Source organism: Crinia signifera, chromosome 6, assembly GCF_055691185.1.
Source record: "Crinia signifera chromosome 6, ASM5569118v1, whole genome shotgun sequence".
Classification (NCBI taxonomy): Eukaryota; Metazoa; Chordata; class Amphibia; order Anura; family Myobatrachidae; genus Crinia; species Crinia signifera.
The window spans coordinates 171,757,737-171,782,560 of NC_139222.1; the positions used below are offsets into that span (position 1 = coordinate 171,757,737).

The 24,824-nt window shown below is 42.9% G+C and overlaps 1 protein-coding gene across 3 annotated transcripts in view; it reads left to right on the top strand.

Annotated features, from left to right (window-relative positions):
* The window catches only part of SLC26A11 (solute carrier family 26 member 11), a 42,741-nt gene that overhangs the window by 14,873 nt on the left and 3,044 nt on the right, over positions 1-24,824 (top strand). For 2 of the 3 annotated variants that reach the window (XM_083148132.1, XM_083148133.1), the window contains exons 3-17: positions 1,061-1,253; positions 1,335-1,420; positions 1,662-1,741; positions 1,859-2,001; positions 2,085-2,260; positions 2,457-2,529; positions 3,643-3,693; positions 5,215-5,275; positions 5,353-5,408; positions 5,746-5,886; positions 9,201-9,328; positions 9,414-9,513; positions 18,077-18,210; positions 18,296-18,365; positions 19,028-19,119. In XM_083148132.1, the coding sequence (XP_083004258.1) occupies positions 1,061-1,253; positions 1,335-1,420; positions 1,662-1,741; positions 1,859-2,001; positions 2,085-2,260; positions 2,457-2,529; positions 3,643-3,693; positions 5,215-5,275; positions 5,353-5,408; positions 5,746-5,886; positions 9,201-9,328; positions 9,414-9,513; positions 18,077-18,210; positions 18,296-18,365; positions 19,028-19,119 (1,584 nt within the window). The remainder of the gene's footprint in view (positions 1-1,060; positions 1,254-1,334; positions 1,421-1,661; positions 1,742-1,858; positions 2,002-2,084; positions 2,261-2,456; positions 2,530-3,642; positions 3,694-5,214; positions 5,276-5,352; positions 5,409-5,745; positions 5,887-9,200; positions 9,329-9,413; positions 9,514-18,076; positions 18,211-18,295; positions 18,366-19,027; positions 19,120-24,824) is intronic. The other variant, XM_083148134.1, reaches the window with a different exon arrangement.

The following is a 24,824-nucleotide window of genomic DNA, read 5'->3' on the forward strand; positions in this document are numbered from 1 at the left end:
CAGTTCAAGCCAAAATAATTACCCAACTGTCCCTTTTTTAAGTAGTTGGGTCAAAAGAACGCAATTAGTAATTACAAAATACTTAACTTGTTTTCAAATATAATAAACATAAATCCAAGAAAAAAATGATATATTTTATATAGTTCCTGACTTCTCCAGCGGCACCCCAGCTCCGTGTCTGAATCGCATTAGCATACTTTAGTATGTTGAGTGCAATTCACGAAGGGATGGAAAGATCTGCTTTATGCTTCTCCATGGCATTCAGATTCACAATCTCAGGATGGCAGAATCTGAACATCAGTGCAGAAAATGCAAGCAAGCTAAGTGCTTCCATGCTTTTATATTAAGTATCAATTCATTTTGCGGAATAAATATGAATACACCCCTATTCCTTATTGCAGCGCATTCCTCATCACCTGTACAGTACCTCCACCCATTTGAGAGAAAAAAAAACAGCCCAGGCTTTGTATAAACATCCGCTTTTCTGGGCCAGTAATATATACTTGTTTCCCTATGCAGCACCATCATGCCCCACTTTTGCCAAAGCAATAATCTAATGATATAGCAAGAATAGTATCAATTTAATCCTGACTGCCTATTTTACCTGCATTCTCTATGACTACTACTTGAGGTACAGTATGAAATCAGTGCAGTCAAGCTGCAATAAACTGTATGGTTAGTTGGCCATTAATATCCTTATTGCATGGACCTCATTATTATTTGCAGGAAGAGTCTGTAAAGAGCAGATGTCTTTTCTTACTCCCGGCAAGCAGCTATAGATCCACAGTGAGGCTCAGCTATAGAAACAGACTAGTGATACCTTGAAGCACTCTGACCATTCTCAATAAGCTGCTTATTTCCAAAACCTCTGTGTTGCCTCATCAGGACAGTGAATGGATGTCATCTGCAGCTTGAAATTGTTCTCATTCTTGTCTTCGTCCAATTTATGCCTTAACTTACCATTACTGCAGTGGACAGATAGTACTCTGTTTGTATTTGCATGAACTTGGCATGCAAAAACTTTTCTGCACTTCATTGTCTCTGTACTCTGTCTCTGCAGTTTGGACTTTACTCATCGTTTGTTGGCTGCTTTATTTATTGTCTACTTGGTACATCTAAAGATGTAACGTTGGGTCCGACTGCCATCATGTCCCTCCTTGTGGCTGTCTACACCACTGGAGATGTGTCGCTGGCCATCCTTCTGGCCTTCCTGTCTGGATGCATTCAGCTGGCCATGGGGCTCTTACAACTTGGTAAGGTTTTACCATTATTTCCTATGTTCCCAGTTACAGTACCGCAACTACTGACTTTTTAAATTAATTTTGTTTCTCTAGGTTTCCTTTTGGATTTTATTTCCTATCCGGTCATCAAAGCCTTTACTTCAGCTGCAGCAGTCACAATCGGATTTACCCAGGTTAAGGTGTGTTGGAGTGCAAAACCAGTGTGTGCTGGAAATAATTATTTTAGGGGTGAAGGCAACAGCTACCATCCCCCTTCCCGAGCTGTCCCTTTTGTTTGCATGCAATGCCCAATCTCTGCCCACTTGTGTTATATGGTATAGTATGGGAAGTGTTCTGTAATGGAATGTACAGGCCTTAAGGTGATATATGGTCATTACTAAATTCAAGCAACTTGTTTCAGTATTTTTCTTATGCTGTTAGAATCTACTGGGTTTAAAGGATATCCCACGCCAATTCATCTTACAAGTCTATGAAACGTTCCACAAGCTTCCAACTACCAGGTCAGTACTGTCAATTAGAGCAAAAGTTCTAGAATAATTTGATTTGTAAGCATTTTACATGGACGTCTGTTTATAGGTTAATGTAATTCCTTTTGGTTTAAATCCAATATATTCTAGACTTGGAGATGCCATTCTTGGATTTATTTGCATTGCCTCTCTCTTGACTCTAAAGTTGATGAAGGATAACTTTCCCAAACCATATAGAGGAATGCCAAGATGTTATCGTGTCTGTTACATCTTTGTCTGGGTAACTACAACAGGTATGTCAGGTATGTGGACGAAATGTGTACAGTGGTAATGCTTCCTTGATGTTCTCACAAATACCATCATCTGTGTGTTCTAGCTCGGAATGCTATTGTGGTGGTTGCTGCAGGTTTTGTGGCCTACTCCTTCCATGTAATGGGCTTGCATCCATTCATTCTCACTGGAAAGACTGCAGAGGGTCTCCCTCACTTCCAGCTGCCCCCCTTCTCCAAGACAGCTGGTAATCACACGGTCACTTTCTGGGAGATGGTGCAGGTGGGTGAGATCTGCTTTGGTGTATAAACGTAATGATATAACTTTGGCATGCCATTAAACAATTCCTTGATCACTATTTAGTAATAATCTACACAATTAAATTACAACTTTACTATAAAACCTATCAACATTTTGTTCTATCGTTATGTCTTTTTTATTGATGCAATGCAATAAACAACGATTGACTCTCTAACAGGACATTGGACCCGGGATTTTTGTCATCCCAATGATGGGCTTATTGGAGAGTGTCGCCATTGCTCGAGCTTTTGGTGAGTGCCGTAGAACATATTCTCATTCTTTTAAAAAGAGGAGCTACAACAGAGTGTAGTTAGGCTTAATCGTGAACATGGCTACATTTAAACAATGACTAGAATGAAAACTGATAATAGAACCTGCTTCTTTGCCTCAAAAGCTAAGGGAGTAGTGTGCCGTTGGGTGAGCCAAATGTGTCACATATGGCATCTACAAACCAATCCCTATCTTTAGCACTCTGTACTTACAATATTGAGATAATGGTAGCTTTTATCACTTTAAATGACAATGATTGTTGGGCTGACCACCATGTTTGCATGCTAAAAAGACTGGAAGAGTGTTCCTGCTCACTTCACTTATGAGCTTGTGTAGAGGCCGAACATCCAAATAAAAGCCAAATGCTTACTTACCTCATATGCTTTCCACAACACGCTCTCTCTTACCCGCTGAGCTAGTCCTAAGCATGCCAAGTGCTACAGTGCCCCTTAGGAAATTCCTTTAAACTACTGCTAATATAGAGCTTGGGGAATAATTATGGGAATGGGCTATTTTTTTTTTTTTACATTTCTTTTTACTTGAAGCCCAAGGTGCGTGGCGTAACTCACTCCGTGTGTGAATCCAAATGTGTTGTAGGACCTTTTGGATCCTCTCCAAAAACAAAAGGGCCCCGTTACTCCCCAATTCCCTTAGTGCTAAAAGGCCTACTGAGGGGAAAAAAGGGTCTGAGGGTCCACATTGCCGGAGCATGCAGAGACCCCATTCCTCACTCCCGAAGGGGTCAGGGTCAGTGGTTTTCCCTCTGCCTTGCTGATTGAAGTCTCTTCACTTTTCTCCAGGGTTAGTCAAGGTGGCCTTCTGGGATCGAAGACCTTGGCTCACCCCAAAAGGAGTATGAGGCGAGCAAGGCAGCCCATAAGAGCTATGCCTACAGCCTGAAAAAAACGTGACACTACAAATGGGAAACGAAAACCGGGAAAAGTGACAAATTAATACTGCACCTACCTCTTTATCTACTAGCGATTTGGGCTTATGTGTTTCAGTTGTTACAGCCTTGACTTTTCACTTCTGGTTTCATTACTTTACAGATTTATGTTGTATTGCCTTTTTAAGTATTGTTTTGGTTTGTGCAGCATCTCAGAATAACTACAGAATAAACACCAACCAGGAGCTGATGGCAATAGGTAAGAACCTTTATTGTAAAACAAAAACAAGTAGAAAAAGTCCCAAGGTGCTACCAATCCTTGCAGCCACAGAACAGATGGAGGCCCACAGAAGCGTCCTCACTTGTGAAGAAGATAAGCGGTACTGTTGGCTCTGGATACACTGTATACCATAAACCATGGGTCTTCAAACTGCGGCCCTCCAGATGTTGTGAAACTACAAATCCCAGCATGCCTTGCCACAGTTTTGCTATGAGGGAGTGTTAAAACTGTGGCAAGGCATGCTGGGATTTGTAGTCTCACAACATCTGGAGGGCCACAGTTTGAAGACCCATGCCACAAACAATCGCAATTTGCTAATTCCGGATGCGTATCGTACTCGCTTAGGACGCAGGCAAAAAAAAGCACATAGCATTTTCTTTAATGACACTTAGTAGTCAGGCGGTGTGTAGAAAACTTCAGAACAATCACTATGTGATCTATAATAAATGGCTGATTACCATAGCAACTATGCAATCATTAATGGATGCGTACCATACTCACTCATAAAGAGGATAATGTGAAGCACATAACGGTTTCTTTTAAAGATCCCTATCTTTCATAGCCTCATCAGAGCTTTAAAACCTCATCCGTGCAATAAAGGAAAAATGGAATGGTCTCAATAACATCCAGCAGTGTTTAATGAACAATAAAAAAGTTGTAACAAATAAAAAGATAAAAAAGAGGAAAAACTGTCACCTGAGATGTGATCACATTGGCCAATGGCCACAATCACGGGAAGACCGTGCAGCATTTCAATCGATCACTCTCTGCCAACATGTTTCAACGGCTCCTGCCGTCTTTGTCAAGGCTGGAGAGTGATTGAATGGGCAGTGATATATACTGGTATGAAGGAGTTACTTCCGGGTCACGGGGCTTCATTTCCCCCTGGCGTTATTATTAAATAGATAATTAATCATTTATAATAATTAATAATGGCCCTTTTAGCCCATTGATTAATATTTGTGTAGTGTAGTGGATTAGGCCATTAAGCTCGAACACAACTAGTATGTGCGTGTCCGCCTCATACTGTACCGCGCCATATGTCCATGATCATGGAACGCATGGTCGGACGTGACTTCCGGCATCTGGAACGCAGTCACCGTAAGTTAACTCATCGCCGCCAGGCATGCCCTGGCGTTGGAGCGCAAATGTACTAACTAACAGGATATATGATGAACCATTACACCAAAAGGAATGATTGATTGAAATGAATACTTTCAATCAATAGCACACAGCTTAATGTTACCCATGTTTGTGTGCAATGCACCCAGTCCCTGTCCATGAAATGTAACTCTATATAAATAAATTGCTGTAGTAACTAAGCTGATGAAGTCTCTGTGCTTTCTGTAACAGGTAGGATGTACAATTCTTATCATTTAATATGGCAGTCGCTCAGTCAGGTTACTAACGGGGCTGATTCCTGCCTCCTATATTATGTCATTCTGTGCCTGACAGAGGGTTTTTTACATGTAATATTTGAATGTACTTTCCTTCTTTTAGGTCTCACTAACTTTCTGGGCTCCTTCCTGTGTTCTTATCCTGTAACAGGAAGCTTCGGGAGGTGAGGATCTGTATATTGCAGTATGTACTAAAACTCCTATCAGCAATTTCTAGATCTGATTGTGTGATTATGTCTAGGACAGCGCTGAACTCCCAGACAGGAGTGTGTACCCCAGCAGGCGGAGTTCTCACAGGTGAGCATAAGAAACGGAATGAAAGGTTTCCTTGGCATAACTATGCACATCACTTGGGACGGGTGGAGGCTGTGGGCAGGATAGACTTTGTGGGTACATCTGTGTTCTATATGGACACTTATTTCACTTTAAACACTGATTAGCTAAAATGAGGAGTGCAGTATATTGCTCCCACTAAACCTTTACAAGTATGCTTTCACATAGGCTATGTCATACATTCTTAAAATAAATACTTATCATAAAAATTAAGGACCCCCCCCCCCCATCCCTGAAATTTATTACATTTATAAATAAAACAATATGTAATTACAGTTATAGCTTCTCTCTATCCTTACAGGAATGCTGGTATTACTTTCGCTTGGATACCTCACCCCTCTCTTTTTCTACATTCCCAAAGCAGCCCTTGCTGCAGTCATCATATGTGCTGTGGCCCCCATGTTTGATTTGAGAATCTGCAAGGTGCTATGGAAGGTGAAACGTAAGGGTCCGACTATATCACTGCTTTTTATTGATAGGACAATGTGGAGCAGATATATCGGATAAAGGATGTGGTGTGCACGATTTCTACAGTATATGCATGTAATAGTATTATAACCTAACCCCCCTAACCTTCCTGGCCTGCAGCCTAACCCTAACCCCCCTTTGCAGCCTAACGCTATCCCTTCCCATTAGTGTCTAACCACCCGCCTCTCCAATAGTGTCCTAACCTTTCTCCCCACCTCGTAGCCTAACGTTGGCATTCCAGTGCTGATATTGTGGCTGCCGGTTGGTATTCTAGATCTATAATTTGACTGCTGGCATCCTGTTCACAGGCATGGCTGAGCCTTACCTGTCATACTCCAGTATACTCCAGAGTTTTGACTATAAAAATTATAGTAGTAATTATAATAATAGAGTAATACATAAAGATATTTACAGTAGCTTTGTATTTTTCATATCTTTTTATTCTTCTATAAAACTGTATTATACTGAAGTATGACAGGAGAGTCTCCGTCTCACCTGACTGCACGTCACTGATGTATATGGTCATGAATCCTTTCTGTTGTGTAACGTTTGGAGCACATACAGAAAATAGAGGCACAAATGTCAGGGATAGAAAGAAAGCAGCCTGTGTGCAGATCTAAATGCTCTTTATACCCCTTTCACACCTAAACCCCATGCCTGACATTGGATAATCTACCCGTTTTAGACCCTTTCACACTATGACAAGGACCTGGAATTTGGGTCTAATATTGACAAGGCAACCCAGATTGTGTGTTGTTGTGAGTAGGCTCAACCCGGGTAAAATTTACTCAGGCCATAACGAAACCGGGGTAGTGTGTCTTGGGTCATACCCTAGTTGAAAAGGTTATAGATTATACAAATTGAAATTGCCCATTAGAGTGAGAACTGTAGAAGTATAAGAGGGGTAATCACTCTGTGCCCATATTGCCTGACGGGAAATATTGACACTCATCTTGTCACTGCTGCCGTTCATTATAGCATTGAAGGGTGTCAGATCCAACTTTTTTTTTAAATTGGATCTGTTTTGTTGGAAACGGATTGAATACCTCTCTAATGCGCTCTGTAGTTCCAGGTGATATGTAATGTAAAGCCCTTTGCAAATAGTCCTTTTAGTGCTGCAAATGCTGTGTATTCCTAATTTACTTGGAGGTGGGGGGATTATTTTCAAGCTTGTGATTTATATTTCCAACACTAATTTTGTTACTAAATGAAATAGAATGTATTAGGAAGACGTTCTAGCTGACACATGACAGAGGGTCCAGAATCCAGATTTTAGTAAGTGTAAAATTTAGCATATTTCCTTGAATTAGTTGTACATAATGGATTACTCTTTTCAGCATTATGAAATGTTTTACAGAACAGTTACGTAACATTTCTGAATGCACGTGAATCAGCTTTGTTATCAGGAATATTACCTAACATGAATGGTTACATCTGGCAGCTGTTTATGTTACTACTTTAAAGCTTCTTTATTACTGGAATTTTAAGGTCAGTCTCCCATATGTTTTAATAATAACAAGTTTGATCGGTGCGCTACTATCTGCGGCTGGCACTGGGGTTGACAAAATCCCAATTAAATATGTGCAAGGCAAAAAACAAAAAGGTGTACCAGCGCAGGCTGTGAAAAATGTAAAATTGGAACGGTATCTTTTACAATTAAAAAAAATATATATACATATACATTAAAATTGTGGACATTCAATATTGCAATATTTGTTAACCAACACTGTACATAGAATAGGTTGTATAGGGCATAGTACCATGCGGACATCAGAGTATATTATCTCCAATTTAGCAGCAGATGGACACCATGTGGACTGTAAGTCCCAGAAACAGAGTCCAAAGATAGAATTTGGTTCCTCTGACGGGATGATGATAAACCTGGAAGACTTGTGCGAGTCTTGGGCTGCCTCGCGTTGCCTTCCAGATGTGGAGTTTTATGGAGCTTTATTTAGATGAAGGATGTTTGGTGGTCCATATACCATGGATAGCCCTCAGTGGTGGTATATGCAATTGTCCCAAATGTTTAAAAGCTCAACGCGTTTCCCTGGGATCAACCTCCCAGCTTCCTTAGGAGCAGAATACATTTTGCTCCTGAGGAAGCTGGGAGGTTGATCCCAGAGAAACTCTGGGACTTACTGGCCACCTGGTGTCCATCTGCTGCTAAATTGGAGATAATATATTTTGATGTCTGTATGGTAATATGCCCTATACAACCTATTCTAATATGCCCTATACAACCTATTCTATGTACAGTGTTGTTTAACAAATATTGCAATATTGAATGTCCACAATTTTAATGTTTTTTTGGTACTTATGTAGTAACTGGGCTGCCGATTTCTAAATCGGGTCGGATCGGGAGATCGCATCGCATCGCATGCGACCATGCGATTCGATGCGATGCGATGCGATGCGATGACCCGATTTTTCCATAGGAATCAATGTTAAAATGGACTGAGTCCATTTTAACATGGAATTCAATGGGAAAAATGGGTCCTTTTCATACCCCTACTATCCAAGTGGGCATGGAGTTGGATATAAACCTGTGGCGAGCGTAGCGAGCCACCGAGCCCGAAGCGTGGCGAGCGAAGCGAGCCCCGCGAGGGGACGAATACCGTCCCCTCGCGGGGCTCGCTTCGCTCGCCACGCTTCGGGCTCGGTGGCTCGCTACGCTCGCCACAGGTTTATATCCAACTCCATGCCCACTTGGATAGTAGGGGTATGAAAAGGACCCATTTTTCCATAGGAATCATTTTAACATTGATTCCTATGGAAAAATCGGGTCATCGCATCCGATATCGGATGCGATATCGGATGCGATGCGATGCGATATCGCATCGCATCGCATCTGATTGTATGCCTTAACTTAAGGCATACAATCAAAAAATCGGCAGCCCAGTTACTACATAAGTACCGTTTTTTTTTTTTTATATATATATTTTTATATGGAATTCCATAAAGTAATTACAGCTAATTAATCAATAATAAAATGTATTGTAAAAGATACCGTTCCAATTTTAAATTTTTTCACAGCCTGCGCCGGTACAGCTTTTTGTTTTTTCCCCATATGTTTTAGAAGTGTCCCAGTGAGACAAACGGACAAGCTTATACTTAAGTACGTACATGTGTGCATTGGAAGCTTCCTGAGAGAGCCTACTAGACAGGCTTCATAGCTATCCATTAAATGTTGGGAAATGGGAATCCACTTTATCAACAAAACGAAGATGAGACAAAGACATCACTGTCATAACTCTGTCCTAACTATGAATGTATTATGTATTTTATCAGGGATTGATTTATTGCCATTTTTGGCCACCTTCCTGCTCTCATTCTGGGAAATCCAGTATGGGATCCTTGCCGGTATACTAGTCTCACTGGTCATCCTTTGTTTTCCTATTGCACGACCAGAGATTAGGGTAAGCAGCAATATGATGGATGTAGGTGTGATTTACCAATGTAAGGTCTGGCTATGTCTCACGGGCATGCTGTTTTCTCTGTTAGATCACAGACTCCAATGACTTAACACTGGTGGTGATGAGTGGTTTGAGTTTCCCAGCCATCGAATACCTTCGGGAAACTATTTACAAAAAAGCTTTTGCAGGTAAATAATCATGTTGCATATAATATAAAAATATAGAGAGAAAATCTGTTGGGTATGGGTCATATGGTCGATATGAGTAATTTATTTTTTTGTGTCTATGATGACTTAAGTCGACATAGACTCCGTATAAGTGTAGCGCGTCCCCTTGCGTGGCTGGCTTCGCTTGTCATGCTTCGGGCATACTATTATATTCTCATTCTATGCTCACTAGTAAAGCATGAAAAACGACCATCTTTTGAAAAAAAAACAAAAAAAAAAAACATGAAATACCCATGTCCACCTAATGCACGTCAACCTATTTTGAGTGTCGACATAATGCTGGGAAAGCCAACTCCAGTCCTCAAGAGCTACCAACAGTTAATGTTTTCCAGGTCTCCTCACAGAATCACAAGTGAAGTAATTAGCTCCACCTGTGGATCTTTTATAATGTGTCAAGGTGGCCATACATCAGAAAGATATTGTACCCAATCATACAATCTCAATTGATTGTAAAGGTGCCCACAGACGCTACAATTGTACTGTGCTATGCGTTTTTGTCTGTACAATGGTTCTATACAATTTTTCTTCCAGCTTGCGATGCAATGTGCACTTGGATGCATGCGATGCGATGTGATGAACCCATGTTTGTAATGTTAAATTTCAGATGTAGTCTAAAAAGTACGTGCAGCACGTACTTTTTTAGACATACAATATCGGGCTCCCGGGAATGCGCATCGCATCGCACAAGCCCATAAACACCATCCAATAATTGTACATAAGATGCAATTTGTGCTTAAAAAGTACAAAACGCATTCGATAATTGATGCGTCTGTGGGCACCTTAAGATGGATTGTATGCAGATTGTGTTAACATCTTGTGTACACAATCATACAATCAATCAGCAGATGGATTGTATGACTGATTGTGTGATGGATTGTATGCAGATTGTGTGCACATCTTGTGTACACAATCATGCAGCAGATGGATTGTATGACTGATTATATGATGGATTGTGAGTAGATTGTGTGTCCAAAAACCACCAAGGACTGCCGGGGATTTCAAGGGAAATTGTACACAATCATGAGCGCAATCGATCTTAAGATCGATCTTTCTGATGTATGGCCAGCTTTAGTGAGTAATGAGTGCACCTGTGCCCCAGCTAGGTGATCTAGAAAACGTGAACTGTTGGTAGCTCTGGAGGACTGGAGTTGGCTACCACTGACCTAATGCTTGTAGACAGAGAGACCGCATCCCTACGGGGTGATTCAATTGTTATTTGCCCGCCACTACATACCTCCCAACATGACCCTCTCCAGGAGGGACACAATGCTCTGCTCCTGCACTTTCCTCTTAATGTGTAATTACCTCCATCTGTGTTGAACAGGTTAATTGATAAGAAAGGTGTTTCAACACAGGTGATGGCAATCATACATTAAGAGGAAAGTCCAGGAGCAGAGCATTCTGTCCCTCCTGGAGAGGGTCATGTTGGGAGGTATGCCACTAGAGGGCGCCCACTGGCAACAATTCAATTGTTCTGCCATTTGAACATGATCACTGCTATTACTGACATTTCTGCTTGCTGCCTCCTTAGCACACCTTAAAATACATTGCTGCAATGGATACCCACTACTTTTGGTGGTCATAAAAAAAAATGTAATCACTCCCAAATGTTTTAATGGAAACTCGTTGATTTTGCTTTTTTTTTTTGTTTTGTTTTATTCTTCTCACTCCAGTTCTTGGAGTTTCTTGTGGTGTTATTATACACCACAAGATGGCGTCAGAGTACACTCCCTTTTTTTTTTTAATTGTGTTATGTAAATTGAACACCCAGACCTGCAAATGTGTCCAAAATGAAGCTATGAAAGGCAGTATGCACAGATAACATATTTTTTCCCATAGGCTAATGTACACAGGAGGGTTATTTCAGGGGTACATTCACCCAGATAAACATGGCCAGGTTATAAGTATTAGATACTGCTAAATATACATTTGCTATTTGGTTTGCTTTAGTATAAACTCCTAAAATCTTTATAATACAACAGAAATTATGATACATACGGTATATTGTGCAAATGACAGTAGCAAACTACAATTATTGAATATTTAGCCCTCCTATATTAAACAGTCAGCGATGAAGATACATGACTTTATAATCAGCCAGTTGGAGCTAGTGTCATCCGCATCAGTGTGTGTCTGTAACGGCAATTGAATTGGCTACCTGAGATCGGCATTGCAACAAAAATAGACTGTGCAGGCAAGCCAATTTTTTCTATATTGTGTACAATCTAGTGTTCTAGTCTAGTCAAAATCTTAAGTAAATCTAGCCAATATTGTATGGTTCTATGCTCTGGGTAGTTCAAGGGAAATTGCATAGTCACAGTCATACATAGCACATGACATAAATGACCTAAATGTGGTACCTATGCCGATGGTGCAGGGCTGGATACAATGTATCGCAAATTGTGTATGCCTCAGGACATGAGTGAAATTGATGCTGTTTTTTGTCATAGCTTCATTTTTTATACATATTCAGCCAATATCCATAACATTAGTAGCATAATTTATGCTCCACAATCTGTCTTCAATTCAGCTATTTCAGTCCCCAGGTCATAGTTGCCTACCCTCCTGCATTCTGCACTCCCTGAAATAGCAGCAATCTCCCTCACCCTCATTAGTCTAATAATCTCCCTCATTTCACCTAACCCACATTACACTGTTACATTTTTTGGGGGGAAAAAGGAATGAGAGATCGATACATTAACATTGAATAATCAGTACCATTTCCCAGCACTTTAGAAGGTATGGTCGCTCTTACTAACTGCTTTGGGGCTCATCTACATTTGGGTATAAGTCATGTTAAGATTCCTCTCAGATGTAGCAGTACACACCCATGCTTCTAGTGGCCACGTTCACAATCTTTCCATATATGGAACTAGACACGCCCTTTGGGAGGAGCATGACATGCCCCCTTTAAAAGGGGCGCTTCACAAAATTATATTACCAACTATAATCTCCCTGAAACTAGTTTTCATAAGAAGGCAAGTATTCCCCAGGTGTACAATACAGAGTTTACCCTCATCTGTTCAATGGAAATCCCAGTTGTATGTCCATGTGAGGTCACCTAGAGATTACACCAGGGTTGCCTACTTGACCCTCTCATTCCTGAAGGAGAGGGTCAGGTAGGCACCCTGATTTAGAGTTTTGGTATAAGAATATCCAGCCCAGATACCAGCTAATGGATGTAAAATAAGCTATTTTTCCTAAAAAGAATCCTCTTTTATATACTAAAAAAATAAAAACCCAACAGTTTCCACCTGTTACAGGAGGTGGACTATTTAGTGAAAGAACAGCACTGAATCCAGTCTTCAGCTGAATTAAATTTTTTTGCTGACTAGCAGTACTATACCAGTCCTTTTGTATGATCTGTTTATTTACCTTGAAGTTGTGGAAGCTGAAACAGGATTGAACAAGTATATTGCTATTATATAATTATAAATGAATCAGAATTCTTCAATGACTACCTTGAATTGTTTAGGATGTCTGAGAATAGAATTAAGACTGGTCATTTCCGGTCTCTTTTCAGTCCTGTTTATTAAGATGCCCAGTGATTTAGGTAATTCATTTCTTCGCTCCTGTGCAATATGTCAGGCAAGGGTTAATCTTCCATTACACAGCAGTCCAAGATCTATTCATAAGTGAAAAGGTGCCTTTGTTTGCTGGATCCAGTCTGTTTTTCTTTTTTGTTCCTGCTGGTTTTGAAACTATTTGGTTTGTGAAAAAGAGAATTCCTGCAAAATCCCACATTTTGCTACATTTTACAGTATACACACCTCACCTGACATTACATTTAGGATGTAAAGTAAACAGTTGGACATATGTACTGTAACTATGGGTGACTAACCGGAAGAAAATAAAGAGGTGGCTGTGAGGGATGAGGTGTTCAGCCTACACGCTACAGTCAGAGCATAAGGGCTATTTCACACTGTCCGGCTCCTGCCGGACGGTGAAATCCCGCACGGCTTGAAAGCCGTGCCATCCCTGCAGTGTGTAATGGACAGCTATGTGTCCATTCACACGGGACGGTCACGGCACGGCTGCCGGATAGCAGCCGGATCTTACCACTGTGGCCGTCCCGTCCTCACAGGTCAGTGTGTGCTGAGGGCAATGGGGCCTTTCACACACACCAGTCATTTGGTGTCCGGTTTTATCTCTCCACCGCCACCAAACTGACGTCACTTCAGTTTCTGTGTGTCCGGCTTTTTGCCGTCCGGTCAAAACCGGAGTGTGTGAAACTAGCCTAAGAGGAGGCACAGTACAGTCATTACCTATGAGGGCAAAATCCATTTTCTTTTTATCAATTTTATTATTATATTATTACAAATTTAACGTATTTGATTACACTAATTTTAACATTTTTTAGAGGGTAATATTACTAAATAGTTAAATTATGAGCCAATAATAATTTTTGGGGGACAATTCTTATTTTACTGACTGTATACCGCATAGTTTAGAAAATCGTTCAGTGCATGTGCACTATATCATTTGACAGGGAGTTGCAGACAGTTCAAGGAATTGTTGATGGCATTGCATAGTTTTCGGTGTGGTCTAATGTGTACCCAGCTTATGTCAGCAGAATTATTTGCTGACAATCTGACAGCACACACACTGCACAACATATAACTACTGTAAATGCAAGCTTAGTGCTAGATCCCAAATGTAGGTCTTACAGAACCTACATTTCTGTCTGTAGGGGTAAATATAAGAATATGAATGTTTCGGTCCACTCACTGATTTCCGGGGGTTGTACTATTCTACATTCTGAAGATCAAGAACAACCAGTAAACTAGCTCCTCAATCCAAGTATAAGCCCCTCTCCTATCTGTATGACAAAAAAGGAAAAACATCTTTACTTAGCACGGCGGGCATTGAATGCACTAAAAAATCGGGTGCGACGCGATGCCCGCGATTTCCCATAGGGAACAATGTTAAATGTCTCAATTGACCCGATTTTCCTGTTCAATGCCTCAATTGACCCGATTTTTCCATAGGAAACAATGTTAAATGGGCCACAGAGGCCAAATAGGCACCCTGAAGTGTGAAATGGCCCCCACAATTGTTAACGCCCCCCCCACGATCAACGTGAACCCGAAGCGTGGCGAGCGGCGGCGGTACGCGTCCTACGACCTTTTCATACCCCCACTATCCACGTGGAGTTGAGAATAGAATAGTGTGGCGAGGGGACGCGGATACCTGTGAAGCCCGCGAAGGGACGCGTTTACCTGTGAAGGTATCCGCGTCCCCTCGCGGGGCTCGCCACGCTTCGGGCTCGGTGGCTCGCTGCGCTCGCCACACTATTCTATTCTCAACTCCACGCCGACGTGGATAGTGGGGGTATGAAAAGGTCGTAGGACGCGGGCTCGCCACGCTTCGGGTTGACGTTGATCGTGGGGTGCCGTTAACAATTGTGGGGGCCATTTCACACTTCAGGGTGGCTATTTGGCCTCTGTGGGCCATTTAACATTGTTTCCTATAGAAAATTCAGGTCAATTGAGGCATTGAACAGGAAAATCGGGTCAATTGAGACATTTAACATTGTTCCCTATGGGAAATCGCGGGCATCGCGTCGGTTTTTAGTGCATTCAATGCCCGCAATTTTTTTACCTGCGATGCCCACGATCAAAATCGTGGGCGCCGTGCTAGGTAAAGAGTACCAAACATTTACATTAAGACCTACAACATTTATTAAGTTCTTTAGATTTGCTCATGTATTATAATTATTATATTTGGTGACCATAGAATGGCTATTTAAGGTCTTCTGTCCTCCTTCAAAAGCTCTAGTAATGTTTGAAAGATATGTTAAATTAATTGACGCAAGAAATACATCTATTACCAGCCAGTGCATTATATTGGAGACAACTAAAATACCAAAAAATAAAACTATTACAATACGTCCAGGCACTGAGTATCCAAACTCTGTTCAAGATAAAATCAGAAGACCTAAAGACGTGGGTGTTAGGTATCGGGTGTTACCCCGCAGCCGGGACTGCTGTTCAGGACAGCCACGGCAAAACCCTTTTCTGACTCTGTTATACCCCCCAGGCTGGGTGACGGACTCCTGCAGGTGTTCTAGTCTTCGTCTGTAGCCGTCATGTTTGGAAGGGCGAGTTAAGCCCGCCCTAACTCCGGTACAGCCAGGTGTTACGTATAAACAAGGAGTCGGGGACCCCCCCAGGGTTCAGTAAACAGGAAAAACTAAGGAGCCTAACTAAAGTTTAACCAAATGGCGACTAGCCAGGCCCTGGCTAACGCTACTATGCGCCAGCGACCTAGTCGCTACGACTTTGCGATACCTGTCGCAAACACAATAACCAAACAGCAAAAACACAGTAAAGAAGAACCAGGGGAAGGAATGTCCCGTGGGAACGGGGGCAGGAAGGAAAAGCCTGCTAGGCCCGAAAAATAAACAAGACTAGCCTGACCGGCTGCGAATAAATAGCAATGCAAGGAATGAATACAGGAACTAGGGATAACCCCCTGCTGGGGTAACTCACGAAACCAGGGGTATCGAGGGAACAGCGTTCCACGGGGAAGATCCACAAGGAACACAGAGAAGGACACCTGCAGGTGGATAGAGTCAGGCAGAAGCTATCACCGGCGGGGTACTGCTGGGCTGGCTCCCTTAAATGACCCTGAGGGACCAATGAGAACGGGGAGTCCAGCCCCACCTACATTAATTGCCCCCTCCGGACATCTGTGGTCCGTTTGTGATTAGGCCGAATAGAGGCCGCCCTATTACTCTGCCCGGCGGCGTCATCCGTTGCTAAGCAATGGCGCCGCCGTGAGCAGGAAGTCTCTCCGGCGGCTGACAGCGTCCCAGGTTGCTGGGAGACGCTGGGTTGAAGGGCGGGCGTTGCGTCCTCCGGCGTCCCTGGTTACCTAGCAACCGGACGTCAGACCCGGAAGGACAGGCGGCTGAACGGACGCGTCGCCCTGTCCTTCTGCCGCCCGTAATAGTGGGGCCATAAGCTTCAAAAGTGATAAAATGGAGAGTGGTAAACAAACAGCCAATCAACTCCTACCTGCCATGTCAAAGACTGTGTTTGAAAAATGCCAGACAGGAGCTGATTGGCTGGTTGTTTGTCACTCTCCATTTTATCACTTTTGAAGCTTACTGCATCTGGCCCTTGGTCACATAAGTGGATAACCATTCCTACTATGGATATTGTCAATGGGCAAAACCTAAGGGCACACAGCCCACCCTCAAACACATTAAATACTACAATTGAGGCCAAACATATTAAGTAATAACTTGTAATAAAGATTTATATGTGCTTTATCTAAATGTAATCTGCTGAGTAAGATTCAGAGATCAAGTAGGGTATTGACATGCACATAGGTTCATATGTGAACCGTGCATTTTGAACTAGATGCGATGCAAAAAGTAAGATCAGCATATACATTATGTGCTGTGTGATGGGATGTGTGCATCTCACCACACCCGTACATCAGACCATGTATGGGCAGCGTTAAGGACAGTGCAGGGATGGTGTGACATCTCTTGTCTAATTCCACCATTCTCTGACATCTACTTATGTACAGCGCACGGTTAATCAGTTACTGCACAGAGCAATGAGTCGTCGTAGCAGGATAACTGCAAGTGATGACTTGAAAAATAGCCATGAACACAGGGCTTACCACAGATAATGGGGATAATGGAGCTTTTAACAGAGGTTACAATACATGAATGCAAACTGAAACTCTTTGAAGAAAACAAAACCTGATCTTATGAGATTTATGATTCCTTAGTCGCTCAGCTAACAATATGTTTTCCATACATTCAATTGAGTGAGGATAATGGATCTGTTATATGGAGATAAATGCAGAACTGTATACATTCAGAATGTCAACATGGAGGTCAGGTTTACGCTGAACCTGGCGACAATGAAAGAATGTTGACATAATCTTTTGCTGGTTGTAGGACTAGGGAGTTCTTTTTGGTGATGACCCCTGTAGAAAGCTGCATGACCAACATTATGGGGGAAATTTACTAAGAAGGCCAATCCCCTGTATGACCGGGATCAGCCCAAAATACGAATGGAGAAAATGGCTAAATTACAAAGCTGCCGTATTCTCAGGATTCTTGCTCTCCGATGGCGAAGTGATTTGTATTTGGCTGCCGCGTTTCCCGGGAGCCAAATACGGACGAGCATTAAGTATTGCACGGAACAGTCAGATCCGTGCAATGCTTCTCTGTGAAAAAAAGAAAGAAAAGTAAGCCGCATGGGGTAGTGTGGACTCCCCCAATAAAGCAGCCCCCCTCCAGGGGACCCCTGACCCAGGGTGAAGCCCAAGGCTGTCCCCGCCACCCCTGGGCTGTGGGTAGCAGGCTGATGGTATAAAACTTCAAGTGTTAAAAGCAGAATTTGGGTTCTGCAGTAGAACTACAGTGCCCATCAAGCCGTCCCAACATGTGGGGAGGGGGGGGGACCGGGCCCGGGCCGATCATAATTTTTTATACATTGTCAACTCCTACACACACTATCAGCTGTGGACAATTAATAATCACTGTGTTCTTTTTTTCCAGTTTCTCCACCACGGTCTGTAATCCTGGATTTTACATATGTGAATGCATTAGATTATACAGTTGTAGTAGGACTACGAGAGCTATTGCATGAGTTCCAGTCTCAGGGACTGTCTTTGTTGTTCTCTGGATTGCAGGTATGTGTGAGGCTTACTCTAAATCCTTTTTTTTTTATTTTATTTTTTTGCATCATCATTTAAATTTTTTTTTATCCCTTTATAGCCTGACCATCTCCAGATTTTATTGGTAGCTGATTTAAAAGGATTTCAGCGTACCCAGAGAATGGGGACAGGTAACATTTGATATTTTAAAGCTATTGTTTGATTAAAAAGGAATGTTTTAATGTGCAGCTGAAATGCGCTTTATTATATTGTTTTTAGTGTGAGGATAGTACTTGTTCGTAAAACTGCATCTCTATGCTGCTCTATCCCTTTATTCCCTGACTGTATGGGCATCCGGTCACAGACTTGGATAAATAAATAATTTCAGTATCTGTCATAAAAATCTAGCCCTAAGCTTCCTATAGAGCAACTTTGGAAAGTTTTTATGTTAAGTGCATACAGCCTAAGAGGGTGATTCTGGTTGGTTTGCAAAAGCAAACTCCTTTAATGGACAAAACCACGTGCACTGCAGGTGGGGCTGATGTAACGTGCAGATGGAGTTACATTTAGGGGAGTTATTTTGTTTCTGTGCAGGTTTAATATGGTCAGTAAATACTGACTGCTTTATTCTTACACTGCAATTTAGATTTGTTTGATGTACAAACCCCACCCAAATCTAACTCTCTCTGCACATGTTACCTCTGCCCCACCCGCAGTGCACATGGTTTTGTCCATTAGAGAGAGAATTTGATTTTATTTAAAATATTGAACGTTGCTGGACATCAAATGCTATTACAACAGGTGACAATACCAGACAATAGGAAATATAAACTGTATTGTCATGCTCCTCCTACAGGGGATCACTATGAAGACGAAAGCAGGCAACCATTGCTCCTTAATGCTGCTAAAGACCTGTCTAGGCCGGAGAAGCTAGAACAACACTGAGTAAGTAGCGATGGCCGTTATGCAGCTCATGAAGCCGGTAACCACTTCTCTCCAAGATACCCTTGTCAGGCAGTTTGGTTTTGGTAAATCATTATATATGGCTCTCTGCTACACAGAGCTATATATCTTAATACAGTAGGGGACATTTACTAAGATGGAAGTTCTATTTCAGATGGAATGTTGCTATGGGCAACCAATCAGAATGTACGGTACTCTTTACCTAGAAGGGCGGGCATCGCATGTACCAAAAAATCGCATGCGATGCGACCGACGCGATTACCGCGATTTCCCATAGGGAACAATGTTAAATGTCCCAATTGACCCGATTTTCCATAGGGAACAATGTTAAAAGGCCCACAGAGGCCTAATAGCCACCCTGAAGTGTGAAATGGCCCCCCCCCAATTGTTAACGCCACCCCACGATCAACTTCAACCCGAAGCGTGGCGAGCGGCGGCGGTACGCTTTGTACGACCTTTTCATACCCCCACTATCCACGTCGGCGTGGAGTTGAGAATAGAAAGTGTGGCGAGCGCAGCGAGCCACCGAGCCCGAAACGTGGCGAGGGGACGCGGACACCTGTGAAGCCCGCGAGGGGACGCGTATACCTGTGAAGGTGTCCGCGTCCCCTCGCGGGGCTCGCCACGCTTCGGGCTCGGTGGCTCGCTGCGCTCGCCACACTTTCTATTCTCAACTCCACGCCGACGTGGATACTGGGGGTATGAAAAGGTCGGAGGACGTGTACCGCCGCCGCTCGCCACGCTTCGGGTTGACGTTGATCGTGGGGTGGCGTTAACAATTTGGGGGGCCATTTCACACTTCAGGGTGCCTATTTGGCCTTTGTGGGCCATTTAACATTGTTCCCTATGGAAAATCGGGTCAATTGGGACATTTAACATTGTTCCCTATGGGAAATCGCGGTAATCGCGTCGGTCGCATCGCATGCGATTTTTTTGGTCGCATGCGATGCGACCGACGTGATTTTTTTCCCTTACGATGCCCAAGATCAAAATCGTGGGCGCCCTTCTAGGTAAAGAGTACCGAATCTACTTATTTATTTAGCACCTTCTAGAAGATAATATCTGATTGCAACATCCCATGTGAAATAGACCCCCTATCTTAGTAAACTGCCCCCAGTATGTGCTTTTAGATGGAGCATGCATTCTGATATATTATAATATGTTATAGCATGTTTGTCCGCTGATCGGTTTGCTGGACTTTTTCAACTCTGGTTCCCAAGTATCCCAAGCAGCACAGGATTTCTAGAATTTCAGACATAAACAGACTAATTTACTATTATTATGATTTGTTTTAAGTAGGTAATTAATAGTTCTATCCCCAAATTCAAACCTTTGCAATTATTGAGACAGCGCTAAGCCAGGGGTGGCCAGAAATAGCCATTCCTGCACACGCAGGGACCTAAATATACAATGGCAGTCAAAGCTGCATGCAGGGTTGCTGGCATTAGTGATGGCGAGTGCGTACCATGGTTTAGACTTTTAGAAGGGTGGCGGACACTAATATTTGTTCTATAAATAAAACTGCTGCACACATCAGGCGGATCTATGCAGCTATGAATATGGACACGAGTTTCAACTAACTGCAAACACAAAATGTTCAAAAAAATCACTGGACTACTGGGTACCTGGGCTTCATTTGACCAGGTTCTATACCACCCAAGTGTCAAACATTCTCTGAGTATCAGTAGGTAGTCCATCATTCACTCCGTACAATGTATTCTAAGAATGAACAATCTATTTTCATCTATTTTCTTTGTCCTGTTTAAAATAATTAACACCTAATACAAAATATTGTTACTGCACAGAGATAACTCTATATACATTCTATATATATTGTATTTGTTTACTAGGCATATTACTATAAGACCTTACTAATGCTGCTTTCCCACTGCCTAAACGGATAATGACCCGTTATTTAAAACAGGTTTTTAAATGGTTAAGAGCCATAAAGACCGTTTCCCACTGCAGCTTTTAAACTGTAAATTTACAGTTTAAAAGCAGTTTTGTCACATTCACACTGCCGTTTAAAAACCTGTTTAACCCATAGGAAAAGATGAGCACCACCGTAGCCAGCACCATGCTGAAGAGCCGGGGCTGGTATTAAAAAAATCTGGAAACCCGGCAAATAGGGGCTCCGCTGATTTTTTTTTTTTAAAACCAGCTCAAGGGCCGGGGCTGGTTCCCAAAATATGGGGGATAAAATGAGTAGGGGTCCCCCGTATTTTAAGAACCAGCCCCAGGCCCAACCAGCCAGCAGGGTAATGCCACAGCCGGGGAACACTTATTATATAAGATCCCGCGGCCAAAGCATTAACCCTACCGACCAGTCAGCCTGGCCAGGGGTCCTGGGGGAGTGGGACCCCCCCAATAAAGGGGTCCCCCCCCCCCCTCCAGGACTTCCCTGACTAGGCTGAAGCCTGGTGCTGTCCTCGATGCCCCTGGGCGGTGGGCATTGAGCTGATTCTGTGTAAAAAAATAGATGAAAAACTATTCTCTTATACCGTAGAACTAGGAGTCCCAGCAAGCCTCCCCATAGGGGGACCTGTGTAAGAAAATCCTACTCACCAAAGTGTGGGCTTTGGATGTATTACAGGTTTATTTTTAATGGGTGTCAGTGTGTTTATTTAACTATTTATTTTACCGTGGAACTACAAGTGCCAGCAGGCCCTTTAATGCCCGCATGCTGGGACTTGTGGTTCTCCAAGTCCCAGCATGTGGTGGGAGGCTTGCTGGGACTCATAGTTCCACGCAGTGGCGCCGGAACGGGGGGGGCGAGGGGGCAGCTTGCCCCCCCCAAAATTACTGAGGCGCTATGTACCGATTTTTTTAAGAATTGACAGCCGGGCAGAGAGCGCTGTCTGTGCGCTGCCCGGCTGGATCTAGTTTCTGACTTTCTGCCGAATAGTCATGTGAAAGCAGCGGCAGCAGCCTGGTCCGACGTTGTTATCAATTCTCCCTAGTCTGACTCTGGACGGCCGCGAGCCAATAGGAGCTCGTGGTCCGGCAGCCGCTCATGATTGGCTGCCAGACCGCTAGCTCCTATTGGCTCGCGGCCGTCCAGTGGGATAATTGAAAATAGACCAGGCTGCTGCCGCTACTCAGCCATCTTACTACACCCCCACCCCCTGCGGCGACCGCACTCCGATCTCCTCCTAGTCCCTTGGGATCCCGGCGCCGACATCAGCCTGGGTGCACTGGGCGCATGTGTACACATGTCACTGCAAGGTAACGGCCGGCTATGCGGGAGACCACCACGGGTGTCTTCCGTACTGGAGAACTTGGGAGTATAAAGATGGCGGGTATACAGTGTAAGGAGGGCACAGTGGGGAGAGAGCACGCAGGAAGAGAGCACGCAGGAGACCATACCCAGCCAGCCAGGCAGCGCACAGACAGCTCTCTCTGCCCCGCTGTCAATTCTGTGGCTCAGGCTGCACTGACTGAATAATAAAATCTCACTTGACTCTGTTATACTGTACTCTGTCCATCATGTGACATGTGCACCTGCTGCAGCTCATGTCACATGGTGGCTTGGTGGACTGCTAGCATATTAATTAAGTATATTTAATATACTTATCTATTATTTATTAAATAAGTATTAAATATACTTATTTAATATGCTAGCAGTCCACCAAGCCACCATGTGACATAAGCTGCAGCAATTGCTGGGTCGGGGGGGCAGGGTGCCTGTGTATAATGCCCATGCATATATGCCGCTGCCCTGTGTATAATGCCCACGTGTATATGCCGCTGCCAGTGTGTATAGTGCCCGGGGGTAACATATAGCAATTTAGGGGGCGCCAAAATGAGATTATATCTTGCCCCCCCCAACCTAAAAACGTTCCAGCGCCCCTGGTTCCACGGTATAAGAGAATAGGGGGGGGGGGGGCAGTGGGCAGGCTGACTGGTCGGTAGAGTTAATGCTTTGGCCGCGGGACCTTATATAATAAGTGTTCCCCGGCTGTGGCATTACCCTGCTGGCTGGTTGGGCCTGGGGCTGGTTCTTAAAATACGGGGGACCCCTACTCATTTTGTCCCCCGTATTTTGGAAAATCAGCGGAGCCCCTATTTGCCGGGTTTACTGATTTTTTTTTTTTTTTTTTTTTTTTTTTTTTTTTTTTTTATTTTTTTTTTTTTTTAATACCAGCCCCGGCTCTTTCAGCCTGGTGCTGGTTACGGCTGTGGGGGGGCCATGCTGTTTTGTTTTTTTAAACGGGTAGAACAGAGCCGTTCTCACTGCACAGAAGATGGCTCTGAAACGTCTAGGACTCTGCTTTTTAAACTTTTAAACGTGTTGAAATACCAGTTATCTTTAACCGTTAAATCAAGTCTGGCGCTTTCCCACTGCAGCCTTAAACGTTTTGAAGTGGGGGAAAAACGGCAATATACCGTTTTAACAAGTGCGGTGTGAAAGGGGTATAAGCCACTCTTAGAAATGAGTTTTTATTTGACTTCAATTCCAGTAATGTGAACATTTTTTCTGTTAATGACTAAAGTTAACAACATTTTGCTTTAATCTTCCATCTTCTGAATAACACACCTTGGTATGGGTGTGTGGAAAGATTGAATTAATGTAAGTAAGTGTGATTGTTAGGGAGAATATAGTACAGTATCCATTAGATGCTACAGGAAACGTGAGGATTGGCCACCCCTGGTGAGGAAAGTTTTCTGTAGGGCAGCGTTAAAAGTATTATAAGTACTCCAAATCAGGCAGTAATAATATTTGGAGTCGAGGAAAAGTTCTTGTAAATAGTAAAATATAATGGGCCAAGTTATGGTAAATGGAAAAGTATAATGGCCTCAGTTAAGGTAAATGGTACAGTATAATGTGAAACAAATTGGTATGCTTATAAAGTATACAACTTGTATATAAAATATTTTTGTATTCTAGGCACAAATAAACCCCAAAAAACTATAAAACAAACATTTAATGCATATAAAAACATCTCTTGTAGGGTAAATAACAAACTTAAACGCACTGGTATTGTCTCAATAAAAGTACATGTAATGTAAAACAATGCTGAGATTGAGGCAAAATATTTTCTTCAATGGGATCTGTATATCATGAGTCTCCAAAACACTGCCATCTGCACATGCACAAACACAGAAGGTTGCAGACTATCTTTTGAAGCATTTGCTTTGAGCGGGCTTACTAGTATGGCATATGTGTATGTAAGTAAGATCCTACTAATCTGGAGGTGTTGAAGCTGCAGGTGACGAGCATAGCAGAGTATGGACCAGACCATACATTTATTTTGGCTCCAAAGCTTGTCCAGATGTTTCTCACTGCATAAAAGCTGTGTGGCATGTACTAGGCCAACGCATTTGGGACTCCTCCAGTCCTCTTAAACAAGACCAAGTTATGCTAAATGGTACAATATAGTGGGCTGAGTGATTATGTGGATGAAGAGAGGCAGAACCTGAGTGATTGTGAGGTCCAGCTTGATCAATACCAGAACCTCACTAGCCTGCCTCTCCTTGTAACCATGGGGCAGATTTACTAAGCTCGATGAAGTGATAATGTGGCTGCTACTTTTTCACCGGCCAATCAGCTCCTAATTGTGAAGTTACAGGCTTGGTTTCAAAAATGACAGATAGGAGCTGATTGGCCGGTGATTAAGACAAGACACTTTATCACTTCACCAAGCTTAATAAATCTACCCCCATGCGAGCAGTGACAGTTACTGCAC